Source organism: Dicentrarchus labrax, unplaced genomic scaffold (assembly GCF_905237075.1).
Source record: "Dicentrarchus labrax unplaced genomic scaffold, dlabrax2021, whole genome shotgun sequence".
NCBI lineage: Eukaryota > Metazoa > Chordata > Actinopteri > Moronidae > Dicentrarchus > Dicentrarchus labrax.
In genome coordinates this window covers 6,185,113-6,197,868 of record NW_026136707.1, presented here as the reverse complement: position 1 = coordinate 6,197,868, position 12,756 = coordinate 6,185,113, and the positions used below count along the sequence as shown (strand labels likewise).

The following is a 12,756-nucleotide window of genomic DNA, read 5'->3' as shown; positions in this document are numbered from 1 at the left end:
TTTCAAATTGAAGAAGGAAAAAAATGCTCAGCAATGCTTTTATGGATTGTTTCAATGTGGAGAGAGCAACCTGCATTATTTTGTTTCTGATATTTGGGCCTGTACATTGGCACACCAATAAATCTTTCTACTCCTTGCTTGTATAATGTATGATTCTATTCCTGCTGCTTCAGTAACCACACAGACTGCTGCTCTGCAGGCTTTTCTCTGTACTTCAACATTGTGCATCTGCCGCTATGTCCTTGTTCTATTTTGTGTGCTTATTCACAAATATCATCCTGTTGCATCAGCTATATCTGACTTCATTCCCAGTGTCCCAAACTCTGAAAAGCATCTCAGGGTTGTGGGTCTGCTGCTGCCATTCAAGACCTGTTTTCACAGCACTCAACCTGTCTGACACTGCTGGGAAAATCCCCTTCACACACATACCTGCAACACCTGCCTGGAACCTCCATCTGTGTTTATTTTGTAAATTCATAACCCCTCACAACACATCGGGAAGAATGAATCAGTTATGTTTGTTGCCACAAGGCTCTTCAGTGCGAAGGTGCGGCTCTAGAGAAATATTCATGCGGTAAGGATACTTTTAGGGGTGGTAGGAATATATATCAACATTTGTGACTGTTGACCTATCCACCCCAACCTCCTCCCTATGTGGACTTTGTAACTGTATAATAATGTCACCTTTTCTCCTGTCATAATTACTAGAGCTGCTAGAGGGCTTAATAAAAAGTAATAAACTATATGGTGGATAGTGTACATTTACATTTGACTACTTTTACACTATAAACAGGTATAGTCAGTATTTCCCTACCAACATGGATTTAAAACTGCAATTAGACCGGCCTGTTGGGAAATAACAGAAATCTAGAGAAAATATAGCTGAACAGTTTTTAAGCGAACAATGTGAAAAACACAAATTTCATCTGTGTTTGGCGATGGGGAGACTTCAGTATTTCTAAAATCCTGGCCTCGGCCCTGCTCCACCTCTTCCTTGCGCTGTTACTAATTCTTCCAGTAAAAGCTATTAACTAAATGAGGAAATATTCAATGATCCAACCGTACATGCTTTATATTCATTCAGCCCTATGTAAAAGAGAACTTTAATAGGCTAATATGAAAAATAATATTCTGCCTCTGATATCATTTTAGAAGATAAGAAAAAGTAAAATATGGAACGTGAAGGCTTAAAACGGGACCTTGGCTACATTTCTCTTTTGATTTGCTCCTTTGTCTCTTGCCAAGAGGGTGGATTGTCTCTGGCTAATTACTGAAGCGGGGTGTCCTGCAGTGATGAAATATCACTAAGCCTTACAGTAAAGTTTGTGCTCAAACAGCATCTTAGAAAATCCCTGTTGTCATTCTGTAAAACCAGCTGTCACAGTGGAACACACCAGCTTGCGTAATACGATGTGATCTATGTGTGGAATACAAATGTAATGATCTCAGATGGGAGCAAATGCCTTTAAACTCCGAAAGACGTTTTTTAAATAAGATCAATAGCAAGGGTAAGAAGTGACTGACACGGTAAAGAGGGCAAATATCTAATAAAGCGAAATGTCAGAAGGTAACAAAATATCCAAAACTCACACATGAGAATCAAGTGTTTAAGGACTAAGCTAAAGTGAAAGTGCCTCTGAGTGATTTACATACATTAAGCAACATCAAAAGGACTCTTTCCACACCTCTGAGTCATTATTACTTCAAAAGCTTGTTTCTTTCACTATGTAAAATTAACCATGACTACCTACACTCTCACCTGAACAAGAGAAATTTGACCCTGCTGTTGTGACATTAGGTGGCAAACACAAAAAGGCTGCTGACCTCTATCATCCCTGGATGGTTTTTTTGTTTTTTTTTGCTGCAGTGGGCTGAGGAAATACAAAGTCTCATCAGTCTCCTTTGAATAAACCACGTCATTTTTTACTATTGTGTACTGTATATGGCTATCCAAACAGCAGGCTTCTGTTTGAATAACCATATAGCCGGCCCTGCTGCCCTCACATGTTGTGAAGGGAGGGACTGCTCTGACAACATCTCTAAAAACAAGTGCTTTTTCTCTCCTTCTCATAATAAAGAGGTGTCCATGTAGAGGCAGTGTGCATGGATAACTAAATATGATTTAATAACCTACGATCAGACAGGTTTGCAGAGACAGTCCGTGCCACTAATATTGCAAAAAGGCCTGTTGTTACCACGGAAACCATGTTTGGCGAGCGTGGGAGATAAATTGCAGCAGTATCTCTCTAATAATAATTTCTATTATCTGCGCTGGATGTTTAGATTATCATGTAAATAGGGGGACGTGCCAGGCGACAGCAGGTAGGAGCTGAAGGGCTGGTGAATAGAGGACATCAAATAAAACAGTTGAGCAATCACCACATGTGGGTGTGCCAAGAAAGACGCAGTCGAATAAGGTAAGCCACAATCTCTCCTTGTTTTGAGTTACTTTCTTTGCAAAAGTATTACAACAGGAAGTGTGTGAACTGACAGACCACCACTGCACACAAAGAGGAAGCTTGCTTAAATTGATGGTAGTTCTTTTGTTTCGCCACATTCCAGTGAAGAGGAGGGAAAAAAAAACTCCCCCTTGCTTGGTCACTGGGTTATAAGAGTTGAAATTCTGTCACCTTACTCACTGTGATGTGATGCAGCTCTTTACATGAAGGGTAAGGAACTAGCTTTTTAATTTTTAATATCATCAAGTTAAAATATTTTCTCTTTGTATCCATAGTTTTTTAGATAATACAAATTTCCTTCAGTCTTTATTTTGTATTTTCTTTATAATAAGATGCAGGAATTAGATACAGACATTGTTTTGATGACAAAAGCGTGTTGTGAAGCTGTGCCAGCTAAAGCTTCGAGACACTCATTTCCCTGGTGTAGTTAAGTCATTATGTTTATGAGGGTCATCATTTCCACAACTTGTCCAGTATTTGTGCATATATTGAGAACAGGGGCTGGGAGTTAATGATAAAAGCATCATTGTACTATATTTACGACACGGAGGAAGCAATAACACAGTATTACGGTTTGTATACAAACCCATGTGCCAGACCAAAACACTGACTCCTCATTAAGAGATAATTCAGCTCCACAATAAACTCTGAAGTAGGAATATAGAAAGAAATTAAGAGGGAAAATAGAAAAAAAAGAATGAGGGTTTATCTCTGGCTTCGTCCCGTGGTCTTTCAGCTTGTAGGCTAAAATTTAATGTATGAAAAGTATAGCAGTGCACTCTTAAACCAAGTGTCAAAAATGGACACTGGGTCGAAATACTGTGCTGTGCAGTGTGGTAATCTCTTTCCATTCTCTCTTATCAGCAGAGCTCAAAGCCCTCGAGGAAACGATGAGCGTTGGTTTATCGGTGGGGACAGGAAAACCACGCTGTCTCACCGGGTTTGTTCCAGGCCGCTGACCCAATAAGAAGCCTTCGTCTCCAACGGTTCTGACTGCCTGACAGATCAAACCTCCCTCTGCTGCAGTGTATTCATTCCCTCCAGAGCCAAGGACATAATGTGACACATCTCAACTCTTAACTGACTGACTGACTGACTAACACCGAGGCCACCATGCAGGAATGCCACACTGGGCTGTGTCTGTCTGTCTACATCATTACCTTTGTCTTGGGCTTCCCGGCCAATGTCCTCGCCTTCTACACTTTCTGCAAGAAAGTGAGGCAGAAACCCACACCGATTGACATCCTGCTCCTCAATCTGACCATCTCTGACCTCCTCTTTCTCCTCTTCCTGCCCTTCAAGATGCAGGAAGTTATGAACAACATGCTCTGGGACATGCCCTATGCCCTCTGCCCACTGTCTGGCTTCATCTTCTACATGACCATCTACAACAGCACCTTCTTCCTCACTGCGGTCAGTGTTGAGCGCTACCTGGGTGTGGCTTTCCCCATCCAGCACTCCCTGAAGCGGCGACCTATGTATGCTGTCGCCGCTAGCATCTTCTTCTGGATTTTCACCTTCGTCCACCTGAGCATTGTGTTCATCATGCCATTTATCGGCCCTGAAAACTCTCCAAATACCACCTTAAGCCACAATGACTCAGCTAGCTCTGCTACTGAAGAGAAAAAGAGGGAGGTGTGTTATGAAAATTTCACTGAGGCTCAGCTGAAGGTCCTCCTGCCAGTGCGCCTGGAGCTCTGCGTGGTACTTTTCTGCATCCCTTTCCTGATTAGCAGTTTCTGCTACATCAACTTCATCAGGATTCTGTCCAAACTGCAGCACATTGACCGGCGCCGGCGCCTGCGGGCCATTGGCATGGCACTGGGAACGCTGCTGGTGTTTGCTTTATGTTTTGGCCCTTATAACGTCTCGCACATTGTCGGTTTTATTACATGGAGAAGTCCTGACTGGAGAGACAAAGCCCTGCTCTGCAGCACCTTTAATGCTTGTCTAGACCCTCTTATTTTCTACCTCTCCTCCTCCGCTGTAAGAGGGACTGTGGGTAGCATGATGGAAGGGGTTAAAAGTCGCCTAAACAGGTGCATGTCCTGTCACATGTTCAGGGCCCTGCAGGGGACGATTAACAAGACTGAAAAAGATAAGGGGCACAAACAAGAGGAGATCAATACTATCTAAGCTGACTGAAAGGAAGCTGTGAGCAGCTGCCTTCACTAATTTATTATTTCTTCATCCCTGGAAGCAGGAAATTAATGACGTGTTTATGTTTTTACAAATAAGACTATGACATGGCATACTGTATACAGTGCAGTGTGTCCCTGTTTGACTCTCTGATGAACTTCCTAATTGGAAACAAGACAAAATAAGAAAACGTCTGTCTGTCTGAGAAGGCCACAGTTTTTATGCAGTGTAATGTGTAAAGCCACAGAGACAGGCTACTTTGACCTGTCAAAGTTAAATGACAAAAAATTCTTACATAACAGCAGGATTTCACAAGATCTCCTTTAATGCGGTTGCAGGTGTTGTCGAGTGCTGCAGCACAGACGCCAACAAAATGAATATCTAAGCAACAGCTTCGGACGTCATCTCTGAGCAATAAGAGATAAAGCTTTCCTTCCAACATGCTTGTTGTCAGATACTGTGGAAAAAAAATCGAACTGTGAAGTGTGAGATATGAAAGAAGATTCAAGCATGTTGAAGAAGATCTTGTGTTTGTACAACTTTACAAAAACATAGTTTGCAGCTAATATACAGTTTGCTTTTTATGTGAACATATATTTGTATATTTGTGTATTTTGCTTTTCTTATGCAGATTTTAGTTTACACAATTTTATATTTATACTAGCATTTGATTAGAAAAAATATTATTGTCATATGATATACCCAGTCATATTTACACCATATTAGGCAGTATACATGTAAGAATATATGTATGAATGCATGTAAGTTATGCTTGAAAGCTGTATAACAGGGGCTGTAGTAATATAATACAAAACGTAAAAACAATATTTTCATAAACAAATTATATAAACATATATTTTACATAATTTATGACAGTTAGGCAAACTTATTAGGTGATTCTGTTTGTGTATGTATATTTATGTGAGCATAGATGACAGCAGAGGAAAGAAAGTGAACCCCAGATATACTATTTTCATAAACAAATCATACATTTACGTCATTTATGACCAAAAGATTGTTTTGTATGGGCAGCAGTCAGGTTCAAGGTGATTATGTTTGTTTGTGTGTGTGTGCATGAAAGAGGAGAGATAAGGACTAATTTGTTTTTTTAAGGGAGTGACGAACATGAACGTAAATATCCACCATATCCACCAGATCAAGGTCATGTTATTATATGAAATGCATACCTCTTTTATATATATAATGACATTCATAAAAGTAGTTTTAAATAAAAATAAGGATTAAGTGTGAGCAATAGCAAGTTTATTGAGCCTTTTTTTGACATCACTAATCTGGTTATAGTGTAGATTCATCATCTTGCTCTAAATTTAATGGTCATTATTACTGGCTGCATTTGGCACTTTCAGCAGTGTGGGCAGGCCTAAATATAAAATGAACTTCCTCCAACACGTGAATCAAGATCTTACCCCACACACCTAAACAATGCTATCACACAAGTGTTGGCATCGACCGTAATCCTGTTTTGAGAGGATTAGGCCTGCGTGGAGGTTGAGCTGATCACTGTATCTGTTTGACAGGTGGATCATGCATGAAGCATTCATTTTGACACACAGACCCGGGTGAATGACTAAGATCTGCGGACTACCAGCCAGTGACACAATGAGCAAATTCAAAAAACACGCTAGTCAGCACGACACAGCGATAAAGAGTTACAGAGATAAATAGCTTTGATTTGCAGAAAGAAATCGGCATAGCATCAATGTTCAGAGGCGATGCAGTACGTGAAAGCCAAGCTGAATATAAAGCAAGAGGTTTAAAAATGGCAGACACTTTCAAATATGATAGAGAGAGAGAGAGAAAGAACTGTTAAGACAGAATGATTCCTCATTTTTCAGCAATGACTTGATTTGTGTGATGTTGTTTGTCAAGGGTTGGTCTTCTGAGATGAGCCACACTGTTCGGTCCTTTTTTTTGTTTTCTCTCCTATTTCATTTTGTGTTTCCTGGAAGACAATAATTGGTTGTTGCGTCAGTGTTGACTTTTTCCAACAATGTGTGATAGGTCACAGGGATAAGGCAATAAGAAAAACAGCCCTGTGTGTGTGTGTGTGTGTGTGTGTGTGTGTGTGTGTGTGTGCGTGCGTACATGATGTGTTTGCCAAAGGCAGAGGAGAATATTGTACTCACATGGCCCACATCATTTTCCCTGCAGGCAGAAATGTTTGACTGCTGTAGAGCGCAAGATCACATAAATTAAACATTGTTTTTTAACAACTTCCTGTAATTCTTGCTAAATGGTTTACTCACTCACCTTTCAATAAAAACACGACTATCACTGCAGAGAGGAAACACATCTTGAGAATATTCAAGTGTACAATCAGCTCGTTAGGGGAGGCATCTGGAAAGTAGAGCAAAAAAAAAAAAAAAAAAGCAAACACTGATTAGCACTGACTTATCATGTTATTGAACACGACAGAATTAAATCAGGAAGGTTGAACTGGCTTTGGTTGATGGACATTCGCCTCCTCCCTGGGAGGAGAGGTGTTTAAACATTGATTGGGAAAATCATTAATTTGTTCAAGTATGCAGTATTGCAGGCAATCTGTTGCCATGGAATGATCGATGTCTGACCCACATTAACAGTCAAGTAGGGCAAACACTGAACAAGCGACTTGTGGTATGTGAGGCCCTGTTGTCCCTGAACTCTGTGTCAGTACGGTCTGTGTTATTTGGAAGGAAGTTGCCTATTGACTAGCAAAGAGGAAAGAAGTTGTTTCGGGTGTCAAGTTCGAGAAGTAAAAGTCCTGTTCATTTTCAAGGTTAGGTGAATAGCAGCTGGTGCAGATTCAAGCCTTGGATAAGCATGGAAATCTTCTGGCTGAATCACGAGATTAGAAAATATTTGGTTGCTTGATAAAAAGTCAAGGTTACAAGCCTGTTTACATAAAAACTTAAAGTTGTTCTTATCGATATTTTTTATATTAATAATGAAACTAAATGACTGTGTGTAGTGTGAAAGGGGTTGCCTGTAATGATGAACCCACACAGTATATAAAAAACTCTTCAGTTTTCTTGAGCTCTACTGCGGTTTTTTAGTGACCTTCAGCTCATTGTTTCATTTTTCTTGCCCACAACTCCCCTGTTATGGTTTATCACCCTCATTTTCAAACACAGCATGCAGCTGTTTTTAGCAAAACACTGATAAAGCAACTGTATACTACCTTTCCAGCACCGAACAGTAGACAGACAAATAGCAACTACAGTCAACATATTTTAGGGTTTAGCAGTTAAAGAGTCAGATATTTCACCAAGCAATTGACCACAGCAGGGCTTCAAAAAGTTATCAGACACTAACATTTGTCATAGGGCCATAACCATGACTCCAAATGAATGCTAATGTTGCTGCATAACTGCTGGATGTGTAAATTAGAAGCAGTTGCCATCAAATGTTGTTATGAACTTTTTTCCCCACTGTCCAAAAGTGGCCAAGAAATCTGTTATTGCAGGTTAGGGGAGCAAGTCAACTTCCAAGGTGTTTTTCAGCAGGCGGAAGCTAAAGGTTACAGTTTCTAGAAACCTGGTAATGCATGCTGCAGTTTAAATAAGCTCTAATAAGATTCTGTTTCAGATTAATTCAGCAACTATGTGTGTTGTTTTCAGAATTCCAATGACATGTGCTCTACATTTATTACAGCAGTGATTTATACCTCTGACAGGCTTCTTCTCCAAAGCAAACAGTAGATATCGTAATGTTTAGAGCCATCTGTCATGTTCTCAGAAGCAAAGTTAAATAATTAATACTAATAAGTCAAATTTTTTATGTTGAAAAACGTTTAGGATATCATTACAAGAAAACCTCCTAATGGGAATTTAAACTGATTAAAAAAAAAAAAAAAATAGTAGTGCCTCCAAGACAAATTTCTGCTGTATAAAATTATCATATTTGGAAAATGAATTGATTCTCCGCATTTATTTACCCCAAGTGAAGGAGGCGGTCAGAGCCATGCTCATGGCAGGGTGGTCCTGCACCCAACATGTGAAGGTGATTCCTGTGTCCAGAGACTGTTTCGGTGGGAGAAAAAACACACTGAAGAGGTACACTTCCTTGCTGTGGTTGTCTATCACCTGGAAACACTTTGGCTGGTTCAGAGGTGTGGAGTTCATCAACCAGTCTGAGGACAGCAGGGCTTTGTCATCTGGTTGTGTAGACAGGTTACCGTGAGGGTTGATTGCAGAAAGGGTGCAATTGGTGACTGACAGGTGATCGATATCGGCTGTTGTGCTCTGGTAGGTCCAGGTGAGGGTCAGCTCGCTGGGGTGGAATCCCCCGGTGATACAGAGAAGAGCCCACTGACCAGTCTGTGGGTCCGGGGGAATCTGGAGGTAAATTCTGGGAGCAGAAGGTGGTGCTAGCAGTGAAAAAGAAGTCAGAAACAAAGTAAACACATCAGATGAGATAATTAAGGCTGGTAAATTAGGTCACTGCAGTAACAAATAATAATATACAGCAAGGGAAAATAGGATAGAAATATTTATTTAAAAACAAGAATGAATTAAAGAACCAGTGTGTAGGATTTAGTGGCATCTAGAGGTGAAGTTGCAGATTGCAACCAACTGGATATCACTTGCCAACATGGAGGAAGAGGACCCGCTCCATTTATAGTTAAAAAAAGACTAATTCTAAGGTAACAAAAGCAAAATGATTCTTATTTTTAGGTGATACACGAATGAAAACATACCTATGAATATTATATTCCATCTTTACCAACAGATCTGCCTAAATGTTACACACTGGAACTTTTTAGATGAAATATGTTGATGAAAAGTATGAAAATACACAAATAAAAGAATGTTTGGTGCACAAATGCATAAAGAAAACACTGATTTAATATAGTACAGTACAAAAATGAAAATGTACACTAAATAACAAATACAAAAAGCCTTCATAATTGAAGCATAATTTTCTAAACTGCTCTAAATTATCCTGCAATCACTATCGCTATACTCTACATCTGCTACTACTTCATCTACTATTACTATGTTTGTACTGTATCTCATTTAACAAACAGTACAAAGGGTTTCGCCTATAACACATTAAAAATCCCTTATTATAAAATGAATTGTAAAAAAATCAAATCTGCAACAAAACAGTTCAACAATAAAATGGGTAACAACATGCAATATCAATTGCTATTTGGTGGAGGCAACTTTGCATCCAGAGAAAATCAAAAGGAAGCTTTTCTTCCGCATGAAGGATTTCCACATAATAATTTGGCCATTTCTCCCTGCCTTGTTTTCTGGTGAGTTTCAATTCCCTGGGCAAGATCGATACAAGGCACTGCGCATGGTGCCGGGGTGATTATTTCTAGATCTGTCATGAAACTGTTCAAGCAAAAAGATGAACTCTGAGGGAATTTCACATGACTTGAATTTTTATAGATTGAGCCTGGCCGTTTCTTTCATGGTGATCCATGGTCCACCTCAGCACTTGTATCGAATGTGCCTCACACTAAATGCTGTGGCTCCGGCGCACAAAACAGATACAAATGAGACATAATTACTAGCACAGCAACATTGCCCAAGCACAGCAACCCAAATGAATTTCTGAAACGAGCAATTTGTCTCTCACCCAAGACGACCAGCTCGGTGCCGTTGCCCCACTCTGGGTCTTTCTGTAGTACGTTCACCTCGCAGTAATACCACCCAGAATCCTCCAGTGCTACCTCAGTGATCACCAGGGAGGAGGTTTGATCCTTCTCCACAACGATCTGCCTGGATGACTTTGAGATGAGCTGCTTTTCCGACTTCATTTTGAACCACTGAACCCCATACTTGAGGGATTCAACTTTGAAATGACAGGACAGGGTTGCCGTTTCACCCCGCATCACACTGAGAGAGGGAGGGTACTGTCTAACCCTCAGTCCCACTGGGGTCGCTGTCAGGGCTAAAGACAGAGCCATTAATACAACGTGTCATACAAGGAACTTTTAAAAAGTGCAGAGCAGATCGTTGGGTCAACTACAAATACTTTAAATGTGTGTTTAGTATTCCTGGATGACAGCTGGGAGCGAGGATTTCCACACAAAGAACATCAGACAGAAAAATCAAGCAACCAGAAGAACAAAATTGGAAGCCAATTTAGTATAATTTTACAATGCACCAAACCTTTATTTAATGGTTTCCAAAGCGATAATCTCCACCTAACAGCAATTTCTGTTTTCCAGAAAAAAACTAATTCAGACACACTCGAGTACAAAAGATTTCAAATGCTTTGGAATGTCTGTTTGATTGTAGTGACTTGTCTAGCTCGTCTAGCTAAGTGTGATGAAGTGATTATTAAGTGTGCTGATGAAATACTGCAGATAAGATAAGCAAAACACTCAGTCGCTCACAACTGGAGTGCAGATGACAAAGAAGATCGGCAAACACCAAAATGATGGTCTAAAAACAGGTTGCATCTCTCTGTGTTCTACTTTTGTGCAGGAATAAAGAGAAGAAGCAAGGTTTTTGCACTAATTAAATACATTTTTCATTCTTGGAAGTAGTATTTTGCTTACTTGATGTTGTGTCTCACCGATTATTGTCAAAGATGGTACATTTTAAGGAGTTATAATATTAATATATATGTGAAAATATATTGTTTTTTTCTAAAATGACATATCAAACGTTTAAAACTGATACACAAAGAAATTAAGAAAAAAGACAAGCTTAACAGAGATCTTAAAAGCTAATAAATGAACCTTGGGTGACACTTAAAGCCAACACATTTTGTAACATGATTGACTTGCATTCAGACTGACCTGGAACTTGGCCTGCAAACAAAAGAAGCATACACAGTGGAGGCAGTTTTGCCATGCTGCTGTTGCTCCCCACTCCAAGCTTGAGTGGTGAAATAATTTCTCAGGCACTCTTAAGTCTGAAGCTGGCTGTGCTTTAAAATGTGATGGTGTCAGCGTGTTTTCTTTGTTGCACTCTATGGTTAGAGGTGATGGTTCATTAATAGGTCATTCTTCAACAGAAACCTGAAACTCAGAGACTGTTGTTAGGGTGAAAAAACTACATATGTCAGTGTCTTGGCAAACAAATTGGCACTTTGTCTGCATGCTGACAGAAACCACAGTACAACACTGAACAAGTGCTGCTGCCGTCACTCTACAAGATATTCTACAGTGTAAAGGCTCTTTAAATCATAGGTTTGATGTGTATGTTTTGAATTTTGATTATAAGTAAATACATTATGTTTGTGCAAACATCGTGAGGCCACTAAGGTTTTTAATTACAATCTGAAACAAGTGCTTATTAATAAAGTTAAAACATACCCTAACACTTAAGTAAACAAAAGAGACATGCAAGTTTAAAAATGTGAGTTCAACAACAAAACTAGAGGATCTACTCTGTAGAAACACTTACAGATGACTTAAAGGGGCATTACGCAACTAATTAATTCGCTTTTTGTTATTCAGCAGCGACAGAAATGACCCAGCTTAAACGATATAGTCACATTTTTTTAAACAGAGAACTATTCCAAATAAGAGAGCATTGCTCAGAAAGCAAGCCAAAAATGTCAGAGTGAAGGTGAAGTAATCATTACATTACAGCGACCTTTTAGTTTTTTAGTTTCACGTCCTTTAAAATGACAGTACTTCCTAATACATTTTTTGGTCACAGTACAAGTAACGGTCAGTGTCACCTTTTTAGTACATTGCCCTCTATTGTATACCAGCCTTATGTACTTATGCGTATAAATAGCACATGTAAAGCACCTGCATGGGCTAATGCAAAGTCTAGTGTTACTGAATCCTCAGGAAGTGTATTTACACTCTTATTTCACACTGGGTTGTTTTACAGCAGAAATTGTTATTTAGATGTTATTTCACACAAATTGGAATATAATAAAACTTTTTCCAGCCTAGACTTAATAAATTCGTCCTCCCTGGACAGATTTAAACAAAGGAAATACTGTTTGAATTTTGTTATTACAATTAATTAGAGCAGATTGGCTCCCAAAACCCATTATCACTTTGTTTGACAATAAACGACTAAACTTGTGAAGCTGTGTTGAAGTTGAGGATGAGGAGACACAGATGTTTGTCATTGACAAGAGGAGGACAAGTGGAGAGTTTCCTCTTGTGTGAATAAGGCCTCTAATTACAACCCAGCTACCAAATGAACCATGAAAAACTAGTTAGAAGTGACTC

General features: G+C 39.4%; 2 protein-coding genes across 3 annotated transcripts in view; one reads left to right on the top strand and one right to left on the bottom strand.

The window, feature by feature from the left end:
* si:dkeyp-97a10.2 (uncharacterized) overlaps positions 1 to 12,444 on the bottom strand; it is a 41,543-nt gene extending 29,099 nt beyond the window's left edge. Inside the window, exons 1-4 of the mRNA XM_051407782.1 lie at positions 11,359 to 12,444; positions 10,188 to 10,502; positions 8,536 to 8,967; positions 6,870 to 6,956 (exon numbers count right to left, since the gene is read on the bottom strand). Of these exons, the coding sequence (XP_051263742.1) occupies positions 6,870 to 6,956; positions 8,536 to 8,967; positions 10,188 to 10,502; positions 11,359 to 11,413 (889 nt within the window). The 5' untranslated portion in view covers positions 11,414 to 12,444. The remainder of the gene's footprint in view (positions 1 to 6,869; positions 6,957 to 8,535; positions 8,968 to 10,187; positions 10,503 to 11,358) is intronic.
* Positions 2,524 to 5,855, top strand: LOC127367718 (free fatty acid receptor 2-like). Of its 2 annotated transcripts, none has more exons than XM_051407784.1 (2): positions 2,524 to 2,669; positions 3,327 to 5,855. In XM_051407784.1, the coding sequence occupies exon 2, from the start codon at positions 3,573 to 3,575 to the stop codon at positions 4,593 to 4,595; it is 1,023 nt and encodes a 340-aa protein (XP_051263744.1). In that variant the 5' UTR covers positions 2,524 to 2,669; positions 3,327 to 3,572; the 3' UTR covers positions 4,596 to 5,855. The 2 variants fall into 2 exon arrangements, with proteins under 2 accessions (XP_051263744.1, XP_051263743.1); XM_051407783.1 differs by having other exon boundaries at positions 2,539 to 2,669; positions 3,324 to 5,855.
* Positions 12,445 to 12,756: the final 312 nt, after the last annotated feature.